Source organism: Dipodomys spectabilis, unplaced genomic scaffold (genome assembly GCF_019054845.1).
Source record: "Dipodomys spectabilis isolate Male_0828 unplaced genomic scaffold, ASM1905484v1 ptg000002l, whole genome shotgun sequence".
Classification (NCBI taxonomy): Eukaryota; Metazoa; Chordata; class Mammalia; order Rodentia; family Heteromyidae; genus Dipodomys; species Dipodomys spectabilis.
Genome location: NW_024870679.1, coordinates 35,557,133 through 35,581,605, shown reverse-complemented (window position 1 = coordinate 35,581,605; position 24,473 = coordinate 35,557,133). Strand labels below are relative to the sequence as shown.

General features: G+C 41.6%; 1 protein-coding gene across 1 annotated transcript in view; it reads right to left on the bottom strand.

Annotated features, from left to right (window-relative positions):
• Positions 1–16,949: 16,949 nt before the first annotated feature.
• Positions 16,950–24,473, bottom strand: part of Wls (Wnt ligand secretion mediator) — a 106,550-nt gene continuing 99,026 nt past the window's right edge. The window contains exon 12 of the mRNA XM_042679653.1: positions 16,950–17,886. Within this exon, the coding sequence (XP_042535587.1) occupies positions 17,777–17,886 (110 nt within the window). The 3' untranslated portion in view covers positions 16,950–17,776. The remainder of the gene's footprint in view (positions 17,887–24,473) is intronic.

The following is a 24,473-nucleotide window of genomic DNA, read 5'->3' as shown; positions in this document are numbered from 1 at the left end:
AGCTTCTTTCTCAGAGACATCATCTCCCACTCTACAGAAAAAATTATGCCACCAGATAAACTCACCAGCTCCTGGCCCATGCACAGCTAGCAACATTTTCTCTGCCTTCCATCTATGGTGAATATGTTCTTTGAGCCCCAGATTGTTTTTCCACCTGTAGCCTGAAGATCAACTGTATTAGAATCACCTGGAATGATTGTTGAAACTACCCACCCACGTCTACAGAATCTGAACCTGCAAGTCAGTCCTGGGGCTTAACATCTTAACAATCCTTATCACAGGTGATCCTGAGCTTCTGAAGGCTTGAGCAGGCCACTCCTACAACCTTATTACCAGTTTTTCTCTCTCCAACTGATCTGTTTGACCTTCACATCCTTTACCTTAGCCTATAATAATATACTCATCTTGGGGCTGGGATGTAGTTCAGTAGCAAAGTACTTGCATAGTAAGTTTAATGTCCTGGGTTTGATACCTAGACCAAAAAAGAAAAGAAAAGTACACTCATCTCCTTTCCTAATAAGGTATCCCACCATATAGTTGCCATGAACAACATTACTATATGCAAAACACAATTGTGCTGAGTATGAACAATATACATGTTGGCTAAGTGTTTTTTGTTCTTCAAATAGTTGTACAAAATGACTGATTGCATCTTGATAAGAGTCACCCCTTCCAGTCCATCTTTCTCCTCCCTCTAATCTCTTCCATCCCGCCCATGCTTTCAAATTTCCTAGTTTGGTATTCACATCGTACATGGAGTATTATGGCTAGATGTGTCCACAATTTCTCTTTTCATTGGTTCACCCTCCTTGTTATGGTCACTAATCCCCTCAGGTAAGTCATCTTTTTGTATTCAAAAAAGCTGCCTATTAATTTTTCAAGAGGGTTATACCATAAGATATCACTCAGATGTATGCTATCATTTAGTTAGTTTGTGTGTAGCTGTGTATGGACCTGTATATATATTTCAAGTATATCTGTATTTCACATATAAGAGAAAATGTGCAACTTTTGTCTCTTTGAGCCTGGTTTTCTTCACTGAATATGATTTTTTTCCAGGTTCATCCACTTCCCTGCAACTGACATTATACTATTTTTCCTATAGGCTGAATAATTCGGGCTATTTCCATAACTTAGTTTCTTGTAAATATCATTGCCATGAATATGAGTGTGCAAGTACTTCTATTGCAAAAACGATTTGCAATCGTTTGTATAAATAACCAAGAGTGCTATTGTTTGGTCATAGTGTAGTTTCATGTTTAGTTTTTTGAGGAATCTCCATACTGTTAGCATAGTAGTCACACTAGTTTACATTTCTACTAACAGGATATGAGGATTACTTTTCCCTACAGTCTGGCCATCATTACTTGTTGTTCATATTCCTGGCGGTGACCCTTCTGTCTGTAGTGAGATGGAACCTCAGTGAGAGTTTCATGAACTTTCTTGCCTGGGATGATTTAGAACCATGATCCTCAGACCTTATTCTCCAGGATTACAGGCCTGAGCCACTGAGGCTTCAACATTGCTGGTTTTTGTTGTTGTTGTTGTTGTTTTGTTAATGAGAACTTGGCTATCCAGGGCCTCTTGTGATTCTATATGGAGTTTTGGGTAGTTTTCTCACATCTGTGGAGTATGACATTGGGGTTTTGGTAGGTATTGCATTGCTTTTGATAGTATGGCCATTATCATGCTATCAATTCTGCCAATTTATGAACATGGGGTGTTTTTTTCTCTTCTTATCTTCAATTTCCTTCTTCAAAGTTTACTAGTTTTGGGGGAGGTTTTTACCTCCTTGTCTGTTTATTTTTAGATTGGATAGGGTTTTTGTTGTGGTGGTGGTTTTGTTTTTTCTTGTTTGAGGCTATTTTGAATGGATTTTTTGTCTCCTCCTAATTTACCTCTCCCTGTGCTCACTGCTGATATAAACAAAAGCTACTGATTTTTTTATGTGTGTTGATTTTATATCCGGCTACTTTGTCAAAAGTGTTTATTAGCTTTAGAAGTTGGGGTTGGAATCTTTACGGTCCTTAAGAGCTGGGCACTGGTGGGTCATTCCTGTAATCCTACCTACTCAGGAGGCTGAGATCTGAGGATCACCGTTTGAAGCCAGCCCAGGTAGAAGAGTCTCTGTGAGACTCTTATCTCCAGTAAACTACTCAAAAAAGCCAGAAGTTGTGCTGTAGCTCAAGTGCTAGAGTGCTAGACTTGAGCACAAAGCACCCAGGCCCTGAGTTCAAGCCCTAAGACCAGAAAAAAATACAAATATAATTTGATTTCTTTCTTTCCTATTTAGATCTCTTTGTATTTTGTATTACTCTGGCTAGGAATTCTAGTACTATATTAAATAGCAGTGCTGAGAGTAGACATCTCTATCTTGTTCCTGAAATGGTTAGATGAAACAGTTTCAGTTTTTCCCCATTTAGTATAATGTCAAGTATAGGCTTGTCATAAATAGCCTTTATTATGTCTTGTTAGCCCTAGCTTCTCCAGAGCTTTTATAATAAAGAGATATAAGATTTTGTTAAAGGTGATTCTTGTCTTTGAGTCTGATAATGTTCTGCTTTATGTTTATTGATTTATGTATACTGAGCCAGCCCTTTGAGGGAAGAATTTTTACATAAATCTTAAAATATATATTTGGAATTTTTCATGGAACATTTATCTCATGTGTATCTGTATCAATTTATTACTTGTTTATGGATATTTATTTTCTTCTTTGGTTCATTATCAAGTCCTACTTTATTGGATGGTAATTAGTTTTCAGATGGCTTCATCTTTGACCTTCAGAAGTAGTTTTAGCTGGCCCTTGTTCCTCTAACATGTTCTTTGATGGGTTTGCTCTTTTTATTTCTCTACTTTCTGGCACTTCTAGATGTTCTAGTTTCATTCAGATCCTGTTCATTTTCTGCCTCAGTTCTAGAATTAGCTATGTTTTCAAGTAGAGTCATTTTTTTCAGAAAAAGATCTGGTTTTCTTATTATTGTTGTGAAATTACTATTTTTAGACATTTCCAACTCAGAGAGCCTTCATATATATAACTGTATCTATTAAAAGTTCTATATCTATCTATTAAGATAAACCTGAATTCTTATGGTTGTCTCCATCTCTAACCCATTACCACATGGATCATTGTAGCCCCCTTCTCTTATTGACTGGAAATTTCTTCCCCCAACAGTGAGAAATCTGGCTCCCACATTCTACTGTATTTCTTTAATTGTTCAATCCAGACTATCATCTGAATTATCTGGACCATCAATAAATCAATAGAATATATACATTAGTCTATGACTAATAATTCAATCAATAGACTATATACATATATTCAAAATTCTTAGTAACTAAATGTACAAGGAGCATCTGTTTTTGTTTTGTTTTGTTTCTGTAGTTGTGCTTATATACTGTGTCGCTTTGGCTAGTTCATTTTACTTCTTGGATTCCATGTCTTCATCTTCGAAGGGATCCAAATCAAGATACCAGCGCTCCTATCCCAGGACATGAGCAAATGCGATCACAGATAATGATGTGCACTATTGTCTCCCATCTCCACACCGTACCTCCCTGTAGGGTAACTTGTCCTTTCCCACATAAGATCCTGACTTTCTTCTTTGTGGTTACTGACTGAAGTTAATAGGCAGCTCCCAGAATGGGAAGTGGGCTCCAGTCTCCATCACACACTGAACTGAATCATGAGTCACTTAGTTCCTTCTCTTGAGAGTTTTGTTTTTACTGATAAGTGAACTTTAAAACAAAACTAATTAACTAATTAATTCATCTTTGTTTTGAGACAGGGTCTCTTTATGCAGCCAAGGGAGGCTTTGAACTCAGAATGCTTCTGCCTTGGTCATCCAACTACTAGGATTACATGTCTATACTATCATACCTAGCTGATATTAAGTAATTTAAATAACCACCTGAATGCAGCAGCTACTATATTATATATCTCAAAGATGTATATTTATTCCCTGGAGAAGGTAAAATGGAAGTCAGAGAGGTAGGGTAAAAGAAATAAAAAATTTTGGGGGGCGAGGGGACGGAGTGTAAGGAAAAGTAGCACACCAAAGATACTGTGGATTCAGATGAAGGCCAAAGAAAAGCAGAAGCAAGTGATAAACGGAGGTTGAAAGGCACATAGCAAGGTCCCCAGTACTGTCCAGGGGGTAAACAGTAAGAGACCATTGGGTGCCTGGCCCTTAGAAAGGATTAAGTTGACATCAGGTGGTTCTCAAGAGACCTCCCCTGAAAATTCATTGCTGTGCCAGGGCATGCCCGGCCTTTCCCTTTTCTCTGTCTTCCTGTCTTGCCAGGTGACCTCTCTCTCACCACATGGTCTTTTCCATGGCCTATGCTGCTGCTATGGTGCTACCATGCTGTGATGTGGCCAGGAGGTCCTCATCAAAAGTAAGCTGATGTAAGTACCATGCTCCAGAATTTCCAGAACCACCTACTAAAGAATCCCCTTTATGATGAGAGTTTTGTTATAGTAACATGCAGTAGACTAATACAGCAGGGTTACTCTTCTGGCAAATGGTGATATTAAAATTGAGATCAAGAGCTAAATAATAAGATGAAGAGATTAATTTTAGGATAAAAATGAGGGCTCAAGTTTTCTATGGGTGGGTAGCGCCCTCTGGCTCTATGTAAAAGCAAATGCAACTCCTCCTTGGGAGGAAAAAAAACACCTCAACTGGGGTACTGAGATTTTCAGATTAAGATCAACAGAACATGAGCTCACAACAAAACATACCCAGGTTGGTTATACCAGATTTGAACATCCAAGAAGTCTAAGTTATTAGACTTATCATAAAATTCATATAGAAAACAATATTAAGTTGCAGAAATGGCTTAAAAATGAATGGTGGGGCTTTGGTCTTTAGTTAACCATATAGACAAAAATAAAAGCTCTGGATTCTCATATGTAAAAGTTAATTCTTAATGAATTAAAAATTTAAATATGGAACACAAAGTTTAAAGATTTTAGAAGAAATTTAGGATATCTTCATCAACTTGGAATTTGCTAAAAGATTTCTTTTAAGGATACCAAAAGTGCCAGGTGTCAGTGGCTCACGCCTGTAATCCTAGCTACTGAGGCTGAGATCTAAATATTGTGGTTCAAATCCAACCCAGAAGAAAATCCGTGAGACCCTGATACCCAATTAACCACCAAAACACCAGAAGTAGTCATGGCTCAAGTGGTAAAGCATTAATCTTGTGCAAAAAAGCTCAGAGACCGTGCTTAGACCATGAGTTTAAGCCCCAGGACCAGCACCAAAAAATAAAAAGGTAATTAAAAATAAAGACACAAAAAAATCCAGGTGCCAGTGATTCAAGCTGCATTCCTAGCTTACTCGAGGCTGGGATCTGAAGTATCAGGATTTGAAGCTAGTCTATGACGAAAAGTCCACGAGACTCCATCTCATTTAGTCAGCAAAAAGCTGAACTGAAAGTCTGGCTTAAGTCATGGAGCACTAGCTATTAGCAAACAACCCTAGAAAGCTCCAGAACCTGAATTTAAACCCCAGTACTTCCAAAAGAAAAGTCACAAAATAAAACATTAAGGAATCATCTACATAAATATCATCAAAGTACACCATAAAAATGAAAATGTAAGTGCCCTCATTAGTAAAAAAAAAAAAAATCTACCTGACAAACATAAGTGACAAGGAATTAATATCCAGATTATATAAAATATTATATATATATATATATATAAATTCAGCAAATCAAGGCTGGAAGCATGGTTCAAAGAGCTCTTGCTGAGCGAGCAAGCCTAGCAACTGTGATGCTCTTAATTCAAATACTGACACTAGGAAAAGAAAAGACAACAAATGGATTATTGTAACACAATGAAAAATGGGAACAGGATAAAAATAGACATTTTACAGAAGGGGAAACAAACATAGCAAAAAGAATATTAAAACATCTTTAATCTCATTAGTAATCAGGAAAAAAATTAATGAGATACTACTTTCAAATGAAATAATCAGCAATTATAAGAATGTAGACAAATGAGAATATTTGTATGTTATGCTTACTAGTGATCTTTGTACAATCATTTTGTACAATGTGGTAGTATAGAGTAAAACGGAAGATTGGAGATCTCTAGTATGGTTTGATTATAGTCTGAAACACTCAAATACGAGAGTCTTGTGTACAGTGGGAAATAGGCATGGGAACGTGATAATGAAGAAATTACATCTACATGCGGCAAACTGAACGCATCTCACAGAATAATGTGAATAGTTAAAAATGTAGATTCAATGAAGTCTAACCTTGGTGTAATATTTAACAAAAGCTCAAGTGGTAGTGCCAGTGGCTCACACTTGTAATCCTACCTGTGCTCTGAAGATCACAGTTTTGAAGGCAGTCTGGACAGGAAAGTCTGTGTGTCTCATCTCCAATTAACCAGCTAAAGGCTGGAAGTGGAGTTGTGGACCAAGTGATAAAATGTCAGCCTTGAGTAAAAAAACTAAAGAACATCTCCAAGGTCTTGAGTTCAAGCACCAGAACTGTCACAAAGAAAAGAAAGTGAGCGAGGAGAGACAGAGGAACAATAAGTTGGTTAAACATAAATAAGTGATAATATATAATGACAGTACCAAAGTGAATTTTGGAAAGCACTTGTCTGGCTGGCTGGCTGGCTGGTTTATTTATCATAATGGCCTCCAGTTCCATCCATTTTGCAGTATATGGCAAAATTTCATTTTTTCTGTGGCCGAATACTATTCCACTGTGTATATATCACTCATTTCTTTTGTCCATTCATGTGTTCATGGGCACTGAGCCTAATTGCATACCTTGGCTATTGTGAAGGGTATGGAGCCTGATAAACATGGACATGCAAGCCTCTTCGGTAGGCTAATTTCATTTCCTTTGGATTATACCAATATACTAACAGTGCATACGTTTTTAGATATTTTGAAGAGCCTCCATATTGTTCTCCATAGTGGCTGTGTTAAACTTTTCATTCCCACCCACCAAGAATGAGAAATCCTTTTTCTCCAGTTTTTAAATCACTGCCATTCTAGTTGCAGGGAGAAAGTGCTTCACTCGAGTTTTTGTTTACATTGCCCTGATAGGATTTTTCCCATGTAACAATTGGTCATTTGTATTTCCTCTTTTGAGAAGTGTCTGTAGACCATGGTTTTTTTTTTTTTTTGGTTGTCAGATTTTTTGAGTTCCTTATATATATTCTGGATATTAAGTTTTGATAACTAGCTTGAGTGTATTTTCTCCTGTTTTATCAGTTGTCAATTCATTCTGCTGGTTTTTATTGTAAGGAGACTTTTGTTGTAAGAAGATTTTTAATGAAATCCCATTCATCTGTTTTGGGGTTTGTTTCCTGTGCATTTGGGGTCATTTAAGATGTCATTAGCTATACCAATGTTGTAAAGCGTTTCCCTTTGTTTCCTTCTAGTTGTCTCAGGGTAATGGCTCCCATTTTGGTAGTTGGTCCATTTTGCGTTGACTTGATAAGGTGACAAGCTGTCATTTGGCAGGTAATTAGGTAGTTAGGTCATGGGACTTGAATGCAGGGCCAAAGTGCTGTCTCTGAGCAATTTTGCTCAAGGCTAAGGCTCTACCACTTTGAGCTACAGTGCCACTTCTGGCTTATAGGTGGTTAACAAGAGATAAGAATCTCACAGACTTTCTTGCTTGGGCTGGCTTTGAACCATGATTCTCAAATCTCAGCCTTCTGAGTAGCTAGGATTACAGGTATGAGCCACAACTGCCAGACCAAGGGTAGAACACTCTGTATGGATTAATGACATTCAAAGAAGACACAAAAGAGAGACATGGCTCTGGGTTTCTCTGTCTCTCTGTCTCTGGCTATCTATCCTTTCTCTCCCTCTCTCTCATACGCATACCATGCACACTTCCCCTCCATGTCCTGTGCCACATCAGGAACAGGAAAAGAGGTCTCACTAGACATAGGACTTACAGGCCCCACAGTCTTAACCATCTTATATTCCAGTCTGTGAGGAATAAATGTCTCTGGTGTCTGTGGGGTTGCTGTTCTGGCAGGCTGAGTGAATCCAGTTTTCATGAGCATCTGGGCACCATGAATAAACCTAGATCTCTTGACTCTAATGTTCAGTGGTCTCAAGTGGGAATGCTACAGGATAATTAAGATAGGGCAGGGTCGGTGGGTTGGACGGGGTGGGAAGACATCATTCTGAGTGGTTGGGAAAAGCTAGTGGATGGAAGAGATAAGGAATGGGTGGCCTGAGTTTCTGGTTCTTGCTTTTCCTTCCCTAGCTGTGAGGCCATGGATAATGCACTGGATTGGCCTTCTTTTTTATGAAGAGGAGCTCCATTGTTCTTGGCAGTGATTCAACTCTCCCAAGAAAGCATTTGAGAAGAATTGGAGGGGGGAAGTTTTGATCTTGACAGTGACTGGGACCCTGCTAATCTTTAGTGGCAGAAGCAGAGGGTACTCAGCTATGTGAGATACAATTGCACTGCAGGGCCAGTGGCGTCCTCTGGTAGGTCTTGTTTCCTTGAAGGGTCTTTGTGACCTTTCCCTATCTCACTGCACGGAGGAATATTTCCCATTGCCAGAGTACTTGATAAAGCAGCCCTTGATGTAGATGCTGCCAATCTGAACATGCGGATCGTAGGGCTGCAGAAGCCCTGTTCTCATGGATCTCACTGGGGAGCTAAGTTACCTTTGCAGGAAGGAGGTTTGGTTAAATTTAGCTGAAGTGGACAAGTACAGACCGCTTATGCCTCCTTGGGACACTTGGCAGATGCACACAGCTGGCTGCTCTGGCCAGCAGAGAACACGGGTTGTGGCCTCAGCTGACTGGACCAGTGCCAGCCCACCAGGTCCCTCTGCGACCACAACAGGCTGTCTCTGGGAGAAGGCAGCTTGTGCCAGCATGCTGAGCTGGAGGACAGCAATTGGCCATGTCTGAATCCTCTCTCTCTCTCTCTCTCTCTCTCTCTCTCTCTCTCTCGGCCAGCTGCTCTTGTGCAATTCACAAACTGTGCAACCATACCAAGCAGCCAAACCTCACTGCACCAATTTGGTAGTCCAGTCTTAGTTTCACTCAAGAACCCATCTCACCAAGATTCCCAGAACCCAACAGTGCAGTGTGGGGGTCCTGTGTACCCCTTGGGGTCTGTTTCTAAAGGATGAGGCCAGTGTATAACCCCCTAAGGCCTGACATTCAGGCTTTTGATGCTCTGGTTCTGGTTCTGGTTCTGGTTCTGTTTTCTTTCTTCCTTTCTTTCTTTCTTTCTTTCTTTCTTTCTTTCTTTCTTTCTTTCTTTCTTTCTTTCCTTTTCTTTTCTTTCTTTCTTTCTTCTTTCTTTCTTTTCTTTCTTTCTTTCTTTCTTTTTTGTTCTTTCCTTCTTTCTTTTTTGTTCTTTCCTTCTCTTTCTTTCTTTCTTTCTTTTTTTTTTTGCCTGCCTATAGTACTAACATCCCTCTCCTTCTCCATTGCCCTTCCTCCTTTCCCTCTCCCTCACCCTCTGTCCCTCTTTCTCTCCCTCTGTCCCTCTGTACTGAACTCAGGGCCTTATGCTTGCTGAGCAAGTATTTGCCCACTTGAACCACACTCCCAGTCCTTTTGCTTTTAGTTTGTTTTGCAGAAAGGGTCTGTGTTTTTGCATGGCCTTGGACCATGATTCTCTTACTCCTTCCTCCCAACAAGCTGGGATTATAGTATGTACTTGGTTCATAGACTGTCTTCTAGACAAGCTACTTTAGTGATGCCTCTCAAATTATTACTGTGAAATTTCATCTCTGTAGCTCATGTTTGGTCCTTGTCTAACATATGTCTAACTGCTTCACATTTTCATTTTCTCTCCTTCAGGAAGCCTTTGGGCACTGTTCCAGCTCAGAAATCATAGAAAGGACCATTGTATCTCCTATTGTTCAGTGGCTTTGCAGTTCATGAATTGGGTATTCATGGATTTCTAAGGTTATAAATTCCTGAAGATAGAAATCCAATTTGGGGAGACTTGGCCCCCTTAAGACTCTCACTAAGCAGTTACCATGGTAACAAATAGCAGCCCTGTTCTCCTGAAGAAAAACAAACAAACAAAGCATTAAATCACAAGGAATGTGGCTTCCTGCAGAGATGGGTAAGGACACAATCAAGACAAGGTTGAAGCTAAATCTGTGAACCTGGTTTAATTAGTTGGCTATGAACTTGGCCTGGAATGCTTTGGTCTCTGTCTTGAAGAAAGTGCTCTCATTCTGCAGACAGAGCCTGTGGTCCATACTCTGGATTCCCCAAGGAAGAAAGCCCAATCTCTCCTGTCATGTGGAGATCACACATAGAAGCCCTGTGCCCTCATTCCCCCTGTCATGTTGCCTCTACCTCCATGTCTCAGTCAGCGGAGTCAGATTTGAGAATTTTAAAAAGGGATGTTTTCAAGGGTTTGTTAAATCTTGGGCAAAGTTTTGGAAGTCCTGGACCACTAGATAATGCAAATCCAGCCAAGTGACAGTTGTAGAAGATGCTTAGCAAAAGGCATGGCTGCTGAACTGCCCTAGCAACACTTACGTCCTTAACATGGTTTCCTTTTCTGTCCTAGAGAGGCAATGGTCATACCTACCTCACAGGATTACCTTGAAGAGTGAACAAATTGATGAAGGTCAACTTGATTAAAATGCCCTATTGCATAACAAGGACTCTGTTAGAATAATGGTTATATAGTTAAGTTGCACAAAGGCATGGATATGTACCCATTTGGGTTACTGGTATGTTTTAGAATATTGCTTTATACTTGATGGACACTCCATTATTATGTGGGGGCAGGTGAATGCTATTTTGATCAGATAAAACTGGCTTTTACAGTGAAGACATTCTTCACTTTTACCAGCAGAGGGCAGCAAATAGCTGTGACGGACACAACTCTGGGCAAGCGCAACTTTAGGTGTTTAGATGCACCGGGATAACCAGCCCCACCTTCCCACTCACCTTTGCCCAAGTTAGAATGGCTGGCAGAGATTTCATCTCACAGCCAAACTTTGAGGTTTGATTTCTTCTTTCAGGTCCAGGTTAGTTGCTATTTTTCATCCCTTCTTCTTTCCCTCCCTTTCTCCTTTCTTGCCCCCTTCTGTCTGCTTTCCCCAAACACCTTGGTCTCCTTGCAGCTTCCCACATATACTCAGTCCTCAGCATCAGGCCACCATACTGTATGTACTTCCAAATTTATTTGCACACCTGCAGCCACAATGTTGGTGAAGTTCAGCATAGATATTTTCTTTAGATGGGGGGGAGGGTCAGTCATGGGGCTTGAACTCAGGGCCTGAGTGCTATTCCTGAGCTTTTATGCTCAAGACTAGCACACTACCACTTTGAACCACAGCTACACTTCAGGTTTTCTGGTGGTTAGTTGGAGGTAAGTGTCTCACAGACTTTCCTGCCCAGACTGGCTTCTGACCACAATCCTCAGATCTCAGCCTTCTGAGTAGCTAAGTTTTATAGGCATGAATCACAGGCACCCAGCTCAGAGTAGGTATTTTCATAAAACAGTATTCCCAAACCATCTGATATAATCAACCATCTGGTTTAATAAAACTAGAGATACAGAGCCATCAGCGCTAAGCACACTAGCCACGTTTTTGGCTCTGTCCATCCTACCAGGTCACTTCACCTCTGCTTTCACCCACAGGGAACAACCATCCAAACAGTAAAGCCATCAGTTTCTGGCCCCAGGTTCTTTCCCCTGAGTTCTGACACAGAGAAGCTGGATGGCATTGCAGGGAGACCCAGGAAGGGACAGGTGTAGTGGACAGGTAGTCATGGCTCACTCCACTCCTGGTCACAGGGCTCATGTTTCCATCATCTCTGACAATGTGTTCTCTTGGCATGAATTTTGCACTTGGCACTGTCCAAGGCAAGTTCTGGATAGCAAAACTCATCACTCTGTTGCTTGCTAGCAGCTTCTGGAACCTTCAGCATCCCTTGCACCAGCTGAAGTTGGAAAAGCTCCCATACTTCAGCCTTTACAGGTAGCTTGGGGGTCACCTATTGCCATGACCATTTGCTTATTGTGTGTTTTCTAATGATCAAAAAAGCATGCTGGATTGGATGCTGGTAGATCATGCCTGCAATTTTAGCTACTCAGGAGGCTGAGATCTGAAGATTGCTGTTTGAAGTCAGCCTGGACAGGAAAGTCCATGGGACTCTTATCACCAATTAACCACCAAAAATCCAGAAGTGGAGCTATGTGCTTGAGCTCTAGCCTTGACAGAGAGGAGCAAACAAACAAATAACAACAACAAAAAACATGTTGGGAAAGCTATTTGGAAAAGTAACTTGAGATTCCTGAAAAACAAATTACATATCAACCAAAGAATTAAAGTAAGGAAAGTCAACAGAAAACTTGAAAATTGGAAAAATATGGAACTCAGATGAGGAATGATTTCCTTAATCATTAAAGCAAATATGGAAATTTACATGTTGACTACAAAAAGGATTCTAGGTTCTATCCCCCAAGAAATACCAAAAAGAGCATGAAAAGCAAGAAGGTAGGAACTGTTTGGGTCCACATGTAAAAAGATAAAAACCAAAGGATGACATTCATCCCAAGTCAAAGTATCAGAGAAACCTGGTGACAATTCTGTCTCCTTCGTACACCTTAAGTTGGCCGTGGTTCCAAGCAGCCCAAGCCTTGGGGGAATGCTCCCATCTGCCTCCTCCATGCCAGGGCGTCAGCTTCTCAGAGGCTCTCCCAGAAGCACGTGGTGCTGGCTTTTCTTTACTCTCCCCTTTGCAACTCCTGTTGCTCATAAGTCCTCATCTCAGAGTCTTTGAGGGAGAACATAAGCTAGTAAAACCTTTACCTCCGGCCTCATGATGACATCCTTTGTCCTTCTGCCCACAAAGGAATGATCTTCATCACATTGGGTATGTCTGGAAGCTCCCAGCACTCTGGGCCTTGCCAGTTCATCTCTACCCCTTGTGTCTGTAGTTCACAGTCAATCTCCCTAAACTGAAGAGCTATCCTGCTTTCCGAATTGCCAGGAGCCATTTTGCCTCAGAAGAAGCAAGGGAGTAGTTATGGGAGGGAGGGATCTGCAGAGCTGTGGAATGGGCAAGTGAACTCAACCTGTTAGGCCATTACCCTACAGACTGTGAATGCTAGCAGATCTCCATCAAGCACCTGCTGTTGGCACAGGGTGTCAATAAGCACATGGCCTCCTTTATGATTTGTAGAATCAAGGTGGACCAGAACTTTAGAAATCACCTAGTTTAGGAGATGGGAGAGATAAAGCAGATGAACAGAAGGCCTAAAACAAGAGTTGGAGACAGCCAGGATCAGAACTCACTGAAAGAACAGTAATTACAGTGACCACAAATGCCCTATTTCCAAGGTTTGCCTTTTGTCCTCGGGATTTTCTCAATGGTAGCTGTCATTCTCCCTTTGGACAGAAGAGGGCAGACACTTGCCATCCATGGAGGTCAAAAACTGGCAGATAGTTTGCTAGCCTACAATAACATCTCCCAATAAGGTCTATTTGTTTTTCATGAGAGTTGAAGCTCAAAACAGGATTCTTGAGTTATGCTGTGAATATATCAGTGAAGTGGTGGTGAGTCTTGGACATTGAGGTAGTCCATTCCCTGTAGTTCCGGTTCTACCCCTTCAAAGTATAAATCACTTTAGGCAATGCACTTCACCTCCCTGAGCCTCATCTTATTTGATCTCCATTCAGTGAGGTGTTTAGGGGAGAAATATTTAAATTATAATGTACATATTATAACACACATACACACATCACTGCTGTTACATTCCTCTTTGTGTCTGATGTATGTGTGAAGGAGAAAGCTAGACACTGGAGAGGACTAGCGTAAGGTATGGATTTGATGATCTTGAGTGAAAAAATACACATATACCTATATACACACATATACACATACATACATATACATATATACCTACACATATACATATATACACACATGTATGTAAATTCTCCAGTAATTGAAACCATCTTGTATTCAGAAATGACTACTTAGAGTAGAAACTGTAACTTATTTTAGAAGCTTAATCAATGATGTTCTGCAGCTAATTAAGTATGAGAAAAGTAAAACTTAGCAGGGGCACACAAGATGCTTAAATCTCTAAGTGTATCAATGGTTACATGGTCATAAACAGGAAAAAAATTAAGATGTATTTTCAAGAGTCTATATATTTTCAAGAATCCCGTGTTGTAGAAGAAAAACAAAGGAGGGGGTAACAATGTTTGACAAGAAATGTACTCATTACCTTACTCATGTAACTGTAAGCCCTCTGTACAGTATCTTTACAATAAAAGTAAAATTTTAAAAAATGAAAAAAGAATCCCATGTTCATTTTCTTAAGATGTTGGGCCTTATTATAGGAAGTTATATTTTCATACTAATCGGTACTAACTAGAGCAATAGTGCCTTCTAAATATCACAATTTGGAACAGTAAGAAACAGGGATGCAGCTAAGAGATAAGCAATAATGAGGGAACTTTCTGGAAACTCTGTTTGGAGGATGGATTGAGGAACAGGTATCAGGCAGAAAAGGAGGCCCAATGGGGACAGGATCTATGGGAAAAAGGGATTTGAACTCATGAGGGAAGGGTTTGATCTCAAGACTGGATGCCAGTCTTAACCTCAAGAGCTGAGTTCGGTGCTTTGTCATGAGAGACATGAAGCTTCTACTAGAGAGCTCAAAGCATGCCAGGAAGACCCCTCTGCTATCACCAAAAAGGGGGTTGCTCTCTCAGAGGCCAGGTACTCCCCATACGACTGAATCAATCATATCTCAGAAGTGACCAGGGCAGCAAGCTCACAGAAGTCATCATGGTTCTCACAGACAGCATGGCAGGATGAAAAGGATGGAGCTAAGGGGCCAACAGTTCCATCATGGAAGGCAGCAGGCACAGGGCAGCAACCTCTTGTCAACTGCACCAAACCATCATGACAAATGTTGGCCAATGGAGGCAAGTTAACCTGAGCCAAGAAGGTCCTGGATCTGTGCAGTGCTGAGCGCTAGCACACTGCTTACTCACTCACTCACGAACCTTTCCTGACTGAAGTCCCACACCATGCTAGGGAAGCTGGGTGTGAAATCTCTTTCAAAGGCATCCATTTCTCTGCCTTTAGTCCTAGTTGAACAAAAGCCTTCGACTTCTCTTAGCCTCATAGTTGCCTGACGGTGGCTGGGATGGTGGGTGATACATGCTTGCTCCTCTGTAAAGATTGTACAGGAGTCACATTTACATCTCTCTATTTACCAGTCAGCCTTGTACAATCTCATCGAGTTTGAAAGAAATGAAGCTGGGCGCCGGTGGCTCATGCCTGTAATCCTAGCTACTCAGGAGGCTGAGATCTGAGGATCTCGGTTCAAAGCCAGCCTGGGCAGCAAAGTCCATGAGACTCTTATCTCCAATAAACCACCAGAAAACCAGAAGTGGCCTTGTAGCTCAAGTGGTAGAGCACTAGCCTTCAGCTAAAGAGCTGAGGGACAGGGCTCAGGCCCAGAGTTCAAGCCCCACGACTGACAAAAAAAAAAAAAAAGAAAAAACTTTCTAGTAATGATAAGATCAGGATGCTACAAAGACCACAGCAAGACCACCACCATGCTAAACACAGGTCATCCTATGCCTGTCCTCCCACACTGGTATTTCCCTACCAGAACCCCATGGGTGTCCCTTCTCAGAGGTCCATGGCTCACATTTCAGCCTGAACTCAAGCATCACAATGAAGAGCTTTATCATCTCAGCTCAGAGAAAGCTATATGATTGATAGTCACGCATGAAGATATTTTTAATAGATATTTTCTTCCTCTAAGGGGGAAATGGAGGAATAAGATATAGTAAAACTATAATGGGATAACCAACATAAAATTGATTTTGTTTTCTATTTGAATGGTAATTATATTTTACTTATTCAGGGAATGTGGTGTGTGTGTGTGTGTGTGTGTGTGTGTGTGTGTGTGTGTGATATGATTTGGGGGCTTGAACTCAGGGTCTCTCACCTTCAGCTGGGTTTTTCAATCAGGCAAGTACTCTGCCCCTTGAACCATATTTCTACTCTTGGCTTTTTGCTGATTAGAGATACATGTCTCATGGACTTTTCTGCCCAGGCTGGCTTCAAACCATGGATCCTTGGGTCTCAGCCTCTTGAGTAACCTAGGATTACAGGTGTGAACCTCTGGTACCAGACTACTGAAAATCTTTTTAACTGAACTTCTTCACTTGAAAATATACGGTTGATTTGAGATACTCCAGGAAAAGGTCTCACACAGTCCCTGTTTTGAGCTAAGCTTGCTAGCGTTTACTTCAACTACTCCTGAGCCCACTGACTCTTCTCATCCAGGAATAATGACTTCCCTTTCCTAGCAACAATGGAAAATGGCATTGTGCTTTCTGTAAAGCCCACATTCATAACACTTTTCTCTCCAAAGGAATCTTCCTCCTTTCCACACTGTTTACTATTGCCTGGCTACCATCTTTGAGATCTCTGCTAGGCTTATCTAGCCTTTCCTATCTCCTGTGATAACTTGACGGTGTCATTTCTTTGCTGGGCCAGGTACCAGTAGCTCATACCTGTAGCCTAGGCTACTCAGAAGGCTGAGATCTGAGGACTGAAGTTCAAAGTCAGCACAGGCAAGAAAGTCTGGGAGAATCTTATCTCCAATTAATTACCAAAAAAGCTGAAGTAGAGCAATGGCTCAAGTGGTAGAGCACTAACCTTGAACAAGAAAGGCTCAGACAGTATCATGGCCCCTAGCTCAAGCCCAGACACCTGCACAAAACAAAGCAAACAAAAGGAAATGAAATCTGAGGTGGCCATTACATTACAATCCCAATTCATTTGTGCTCACAGGTACACAGGACCCATGTGATGCTATTGCACATCTTGAGTTGAAAGAACAATTTCCCCACCAACTAACCATCCCTGGAGTCCAATCAGCATGCAAGAGCATGTGTTTAGCAGGAAATGTGCATATACATATATGCATATACATACAGATTTATTTAAATGATTGAATCTACATTTTTTGGAGGCTGTTTGAAACATCTTATCAAAAGAAAACACATTTTAAGCAAGAGGTTAAAAAAGCTTTTAGGACCCAAAGGCCATTTAATACCATAAATCCTACTTGGGGAGTTTAGCAAACAGTTTTCAAATCCACATCCAACAGACTGGTTAGTATTGGATACACAGATTTGGTTTCAAAGCTGAAATGCCTCTGGTGGAATAGAACTTCTTGTGAAATTCAGTTATTTTATATTAAGCCATAAAAAATCAGGACACATTATCTATTGACAACTTAAATATTAACTCAGTAGGCTACTTGGTGATATAAATAGGAAAAAAAATAAGTGGTCATGAAGTGAGGAGACTCTGACACCAGCAAACTTTGGACTACAAAGAATATTAAAATCTATCCCAGAATCTAAAATAGATTTAAAAAAGAGTCATATTCCACACTATATAGACCCCATACAGCCCCAACCATCCCCCAAGGAGTACATGCCCCAATACATGAGGTTTTTCTAACCGCCTGCTACAGATGTTACTATGTCACTAATTAACAATGATGACAGAAAATGTGTCATACCAGAGGTTTTGTTATCATACAACAACACATCAGGTGGCTGCAGGAGTCTTCTTCCAAACGCTACCATCAGAAGGCCATCTGACAAAAACGTCCACATTGCTGGTCCAGGAAATCACAGCTAGGAGACACGAGGCATCTGTACTCTCCGTGGTGGGCAGCCTGCTCCAGTGAGAGGGGTTAGGGTGAAGAGCTAGTCCCAGCCGCGTGGCACAGCCTCCTATTCCTGGGCCTCCTTGCGAGTCAACTTGTAGATCTCGGTGGGTCCATCCACATGGGTGATGGTCGTGGTGAGCTGCAATTCTTCCCCACTGTGAACACCCAGGTCACCTGTAAAAGGATATAAGTGCACTGCACTCAGAGGCCAACTGCCAGCCTTTTCAAAAATTGGCTCTGGGGATCTTCATTAAGGACCCACGAGTGAGCTGCCTGTTGATAGTAGTTATGAACATTAAATGAGAGCTTTCTTCATGCTTAATGCTATTCGGATGTTTTATATGTGATCTTACTTAATTCTCACAGGATCCCTTCAGAGAAGTATGGGCATTGTGATCGAGTCCTGTTCAGCTTTACGATGAGGAAACCTGGGGGTGAGCACTGGCATGGTAGTACCAGCAATCAGAGCCATGAGAGCACATGGACTTGAAGGCCCATAGACAGGCTATGGCAGCGCAACCCACCTCACAGCTGATACACAGGGTAGGCAAGCGTGTATTTGCGGTGGCTAATGGGGTTATGTTGTATGCAGGCAAGTAAGACCTGCCTTTATCTACAACAAGAGACTAGGCAGAACTACAGCACTGGACACATTCAGGAACAATTAGGGCATACTTTGACAGGCAGTGGTGCACATGGTACACCTATTTGTAGCTAAGGGTGCTGGAGAGACAAAAGCTAAACTAGAGTCTATGATTTTTTTTTATATTAAACTCATATGGTATTTTTCTGAGATTGAAGTTTTTCATAGCTCAAAGCACAGAATTAAATAAATGCTGTTCTCAGCTGCTGGTAAATCACTCCATATCTTAGAACTAGCCCTGACTCTTCCCTTAGGACTCTTTACCTGGGGTGTCAACTCAGACCTCACCCCCACTCTCTGCCCCTCCCCTCCCCCGTAGCTTGGCTAGTCCCTCCATAAGGTTTGGTGCGGTAGTAGTGTTTCACTTACATCCATTGATTGGTGCTGCAAAATCTGTCCAATTATTACACAGCAAGCTTTCAAGATTTGGGCAGAGGGTACTAAATAAAGAGGAATGGCTCGGCTTCCAGCATATCCCCACACATCTACTTTGCAGCAAGAGCACTGGTGGAAAGGAATGCTGGTGAGAGGCTGGACCTGGATGACACCTTCAGCCAAGTGGGACCAAAAATCACACAAAGAGCCACTAACTGGGGTTCTGGCCTCAGCTGCTCTGATTCTGACCTCACCATGCAGGTGAAGTATAAGCGTCATTCTTCCAGGTCAAAGAAACAGGTTCTAGATTCACATATCTGGGCAGCCCTAAAAACTTCAAAGCCAGTTCCTTGATCTGCCCATCCAAGTGAGTCATTAGAATTTCAAAGACAGTCCTGACCTCCCCTGTGTCAGTTTACCCAAGAAATTCTTGTTCCCAAAGACTTCTTACAAACACTAGAAGGCTGGTTTTGGGGCTTGAACTCAGGGATTGGGCTCTGTCCCTGTGCTTTTTAAAAAATATATGTTTTTTATTGTGAAAATACTGTACAGAGGGGTTGTAAAGCTTGTTTGTCGACGTAATGTCTTGGACATCTCATTCATGTTGCAATGGGTCAACATGTATCCCTACTTAAACAATTTGTCTTTTTTTTTTCTTCCCCTCCCCAAATTATACCAACATCAAACAGTGAAAACAGGGGTTATACCGTGAGGGAGGAGCATACATACTATGCTTGTCCTCTATCACTTTCACCCACCGCTCAACTTCTGGGTTTTTGAGCAGTTATTTGGATATAAGTTTCACGGGCTGGATACCAGTGGCTCACACCTGTAATCCTAGCTACTCAGGAGGCTGAGATCTGAGGATCGAGGTTCAAAGCCAGTCCAGGCAGAAAAGTCCGTGACACTCTTATCTCCAATAAACCACTAGTGCTGTGGCTCAAGTGGTACAGCGCTCGCCTTGAGCTGAAGAGTTGAGGGACAGTGCCCAAACCCAGAGTTCAAGCCCCACAACTGACAAAAAAAAAAAAAAAGAGTTTCACGGACTTTCCTGCCCTGGCTGGCTTTGAACCTCAATCATCAGATCTCAGCCTTCTGAGTAGGTAGGATTACAGGTGTGAGCCACCAGCACCAGGCTTTACTTGGGTTTTGATCTGAAGATTGTTTAAATCTAACCTATGATACCAATGAATAAATCCTAGAACATGTGTATGATCTTGCAGATCATTTGAATACAGTCAAAACTGCTCAAAGTTTAATTCAGTTTGTGGTATTTGTTACAGTAGCCCTACCAAATTAATTCATTGAAGACACAGAAAGTTTTCTCCCAAGAAGGCAATTGAAGTGCACCCAATATGGCAGACTGATAGGAAGTCTAAGGCTCAGGAAAGACAAACAGGACAATGAAAGGTCAGATGATGATTAGGGCAATAGCTCTGGCAGAGGTAGAAAGCCTAAAGTGTCCAAGAGCAAAGTAGAGCAGATACTGGTGATAGCTTATCACCTGACTCCCAACTTTGCTGGGCAGTGAAGAAAGGTGGTCAAGATTTGCTTTAGAGTCTGGATCAAGGCTGGTGATAAGACCAATTATATAGTCCTAACAATTAACAAGAAAGAACCAGCCTGGCTTAGGGAAGATCAGACATAACCTAGGAATGACCTCAATAAATAAAGTCCTCGTAACAACATTTATTGAGGCAGCAAGCCACCTTTCCTGTGAAATAAGCAGCAGTAAGCCTGAGAAGCCTCCAGAAGTATAGCTGACAACATACCCAGCTGGCCACTAAGTCCTAGAACCTGGGGACATGGCTGTTGCTTCTAGAAGAGTAAAAGCAGAGAAACAGAAAGTAACAAGTGGCAATTAGGCTATCTCTCATTCCCTCTGCCAGCCATCCAGTCAGGAACTCCACTGTTCACTTTTTAACAAAACATTCTAAGAAGAATTTTATAAGCCAAAGGAAACAAAAGTCTAAGATACTTCCAAAAGTTGCTAAAGTACATTATATGCCTATATGGAAACAATGCAATGAAAACCCTCTGTATAATTAATATATGTTAATAAAAATAAGAAAAGAATTGTCTGACTTCAAAGGCAGCTCCAACACTATATCCCCCCACAATGGATGGGTGACATGATGGGTTTGGGCAGTTTTTCAGAGTGCCTAGCATTGCTGTTGGCTCAGGAAGACAGGGTATGTGCTAGGGTTCTTTCTTTCTTTTTTTTTTTTTTTGGTCCGGTCATGGCCTGAACTCTGGGCCTGGGCACTGTCCCTCAGCTCTTCAGCTCAAGGATAGTGCTCTACCACTTGAGCCACAGTGCCACTTCCGGCTTTTTTTTTCTTTTTGCTTATGTATTGCTGAGGAATCGAACCCAGGGCCTCATGCATGCAAGGCAAGTGCTCTACCACTGAGCCACCTTCCCAGCCCTGTGCTAGGGTTCTTATCAGCCTGCTGTAATTCATTCCTGCCTGGGAGACATCTTGAATGATTTTCAGATGGTTATTTGCTATAGAAATAGGTTTAAAAAATCATACAACATAAAAAAAGAAAGTTGCTGTGTGTGTGTGCCTATACTGGGGTTAGAACTCAGAGCCTCTCACTCTCATATAGCTTTTATGTCCAAGGCTGGCACTCTACCACTTGAGCTACACATCCACTTGTGTATTTTTGCTGGTTAATTGGAGTAAGAGTCTCATACACTATTCTGCCTGGGTTGGCTATGAACTGTAATCTTCAGATCTCAGCTTCCTGAGTAGCTAGGATTACAGGTGTGAGCCACGAGTGGCCAACTTGAAAACAAAATATAACCAAAAGCAACAAGAAAAACCTCAGCTTTAATCAAGTGAGCAATAAGGCTGAAAAATGTAATTGAAGAAAGGATCGTCACAATGTCTACGCTAACTAAAGAAAGAAGTATCTGTGTGTACATCACAGATAATCATACCAGAGATACATACGGAAGATGACTGCATGTGCACAAGTATCCCTTGCTATCCACAGGAGATGGGTTCTAGGTCCTTCAGAGGACATCAAATATCATATGCTTAAATCCCTAATACAGAATGCTGTAGCATTTGCATAGAACTATAGAATCCTGTCTGCTTTATAGCTGCTGTAGATGACTCATAATCCCCAATGTGATGTTGATGCTATGCAAATAGCTGGTTCACTGTAACCTCTGGGGAGTAAGGACAAGAACGAACAGGTCTTTTCATGTCTAGTACTGACATCTTTTCTCCTCTTTCAGGTATTATTTTTTTAATCTGCTGCTGGTTGGATTTGGGGATGTGAAACTGAAAGATACAGACAGTATACTTGTGTGTGTGTGTGTGTGTGTGTGTGTGTGTGTGTGTGTGTGTGTGTGTGTAGAGAAAGAGAAATATACACACTTTAAGTAAACATGTATTTGCAGTGTGTGGGTGTATATGTATGTATATACACATATACAGATGTGTGTATAGACATAGATATATACAGTGATCCATTTGGATGTGTTCATACCACCATTGCAGCTATGGTATGCAGCCAAGCAGCAGGAAGGACCCCAGGGCACCCCACTTTCACCAGCAGTGAACACGTGAACTCATTCCATTTCCAGGTTCATGGTGCAGAAAGCAGGTAAGGAAACTTTTGTCCCCAAGATCAAAGGAATGTTCCCTGAGAGCAAAGGCTGGCACCGCCATGTCTTTGAGCCTCATCTCACTCCCTTTCACTCACTGTGGCATGGTGCGATGCACTGAGATACCCAGTGGTTCATTGCCTGGAGATCACTTTCTGACCCAAGCAATGAAACAGAAGTACTTGGAGGACATGCTCTTTGGAAAGTGACTCTCTACTGAACTTGCTGCCCACTTTGTTCCTCTCTGTCCATTCTGTCCATTCCACAGGGAAAGATGATTATTAATATTGTACACTTTCTTCCTTTCCAACCCACATCCACTGCACACACATCTTGTATCTTCCTCAACCTCCTAAACAAAAGAATGTTCTCAATGAGTCTTTCTCTTTCGTATCTTTTTTGGCATCAGAATCTTATTTGTCAAATTCCTGGAAACAGGTTTTGCCTAGCAATCCAACCATTAACCATCGCATCCAGGCAAGAAGTACTCCATACATAAGATTTATTCCATAGAAAGAAATCTGGATTCTTGGCTCTAGACCTTAGGAGCACATGAGGAAAAATGTTCAAACCAACTTAAAAGTAAAATTACCCAGAGAGCTGGGTGCCCTTGGCTCACACCTGTAATCTTGGCTACTCAGGAAGCTCAGATATGTGGATCAAAGCCAGCCTAGGCAGGAGAGTCTGTGAAACACTCATCTCCAATTAACCACCAAAAAGCTGAAAGTAGAACTAATGCTCAAGTGCTAGAGTGCTAGCCTTGTGCACAAAAGCTCAGGGATAGTGCCCAGGCCCTGATTTCAAGCCCCAGGAATGGGGGGAGAGAAGAATCTGTTAGGGAATGTAGCATTTTTAGCACCTGGACACAAAATGCCAGTGGCACATCCCTCTTTTAGTGATAATCCACATCAACCATGACTATTTCTAAATGTAGCTTCCTACTGATACTTTTCTTTGGCTGTGAAATCATGCATCAAACAAATGGTCTTCTGATGAGGAAAATATCAGTTCTTCACTGTGAGGTGGAGGGTGGCTATGGTGTAGGGTCAAAAGCCTGGACAAAAGCTGCCTGGGACCTGACTCTGCAGATTCAGCCCTAGCTCATCTTCTACTTGCCTAGTAATGCTGAAGTTGAGTACACTCTTACTATGACAGAGATCACCCTCTGGGCCACCACTTCATTCCTAGCAGGAATGAAGCAAAGCATAGAATTTCACAGTTCAGAAGGATTTAAAGCAATCCCTTGCAGCTGATAGAAACTGTGCACAGAGTCAACAGACCTGCCAGCAATTTCATGGTAAAAAAAACAAAAACCAGAAGGAGTCATGGAGCTAAAGTGTGCAGTTCATAGTTAGTGTTCAAGATCTACGTTATTTATAGTAACTGTGCTGATCATTACAACACCCCAGAAGAGCAGAGATTGCTTTAGGTAGTTCTTGCCTAGAACACAAGAAACCCCCCCCTACTAAAATCAAGGACAGGGCGATGTGGGTTCTGTCAACCTAGCAGGCTGACCATGAACTGAAATCAAAGTTCTTGCCCATCAGCCATTGTGCTGGCTGTGTGGAGTTCACTGTCTGGGAGCCTTCCTGCCCACATGCATATAGTACATGTATGAGTACTAGCAACAGAAGGGAAGCTGGGGGTTTCTACCTCTTCTAGAAATGAATCAGGTCAGATCAAGAGCTGAGCAGGAAGTAGGTGAGTCAAGTCTTTAACAGGACCCATGGCCAGAGATAGACCTAAAATTGAATATGGCAAGAAGTTTTTACTCCAAAGACTGGGAAGGAAGAGATGTGGTCAGGTTGCTCTTTGCATAGAAACTGTCCATATGGTATGAAGACAGACAGTAGCGAGGCCACCCCATTGCCCTTGACTCCAGCACAGAGCCTAGCTCTCCTTGCTCCCTTGAGTCCCTATTTCCATGTGATCATCTGGCTTCCTCCTTTCTCTTCACAACATTGCTTCCCTGCCTGTGATGTAGGAAGAGTGATGTTAAACTCTAATTTCTAAAATAATGTTCATTCAACACTTCTAGAAGCATCATTAAAGAATCAGTTTACTCCCCTTAGGGAGTAAACATTTCTGCAGGTGAGCAAAGACATAAGACGGCTCTTCCACTAT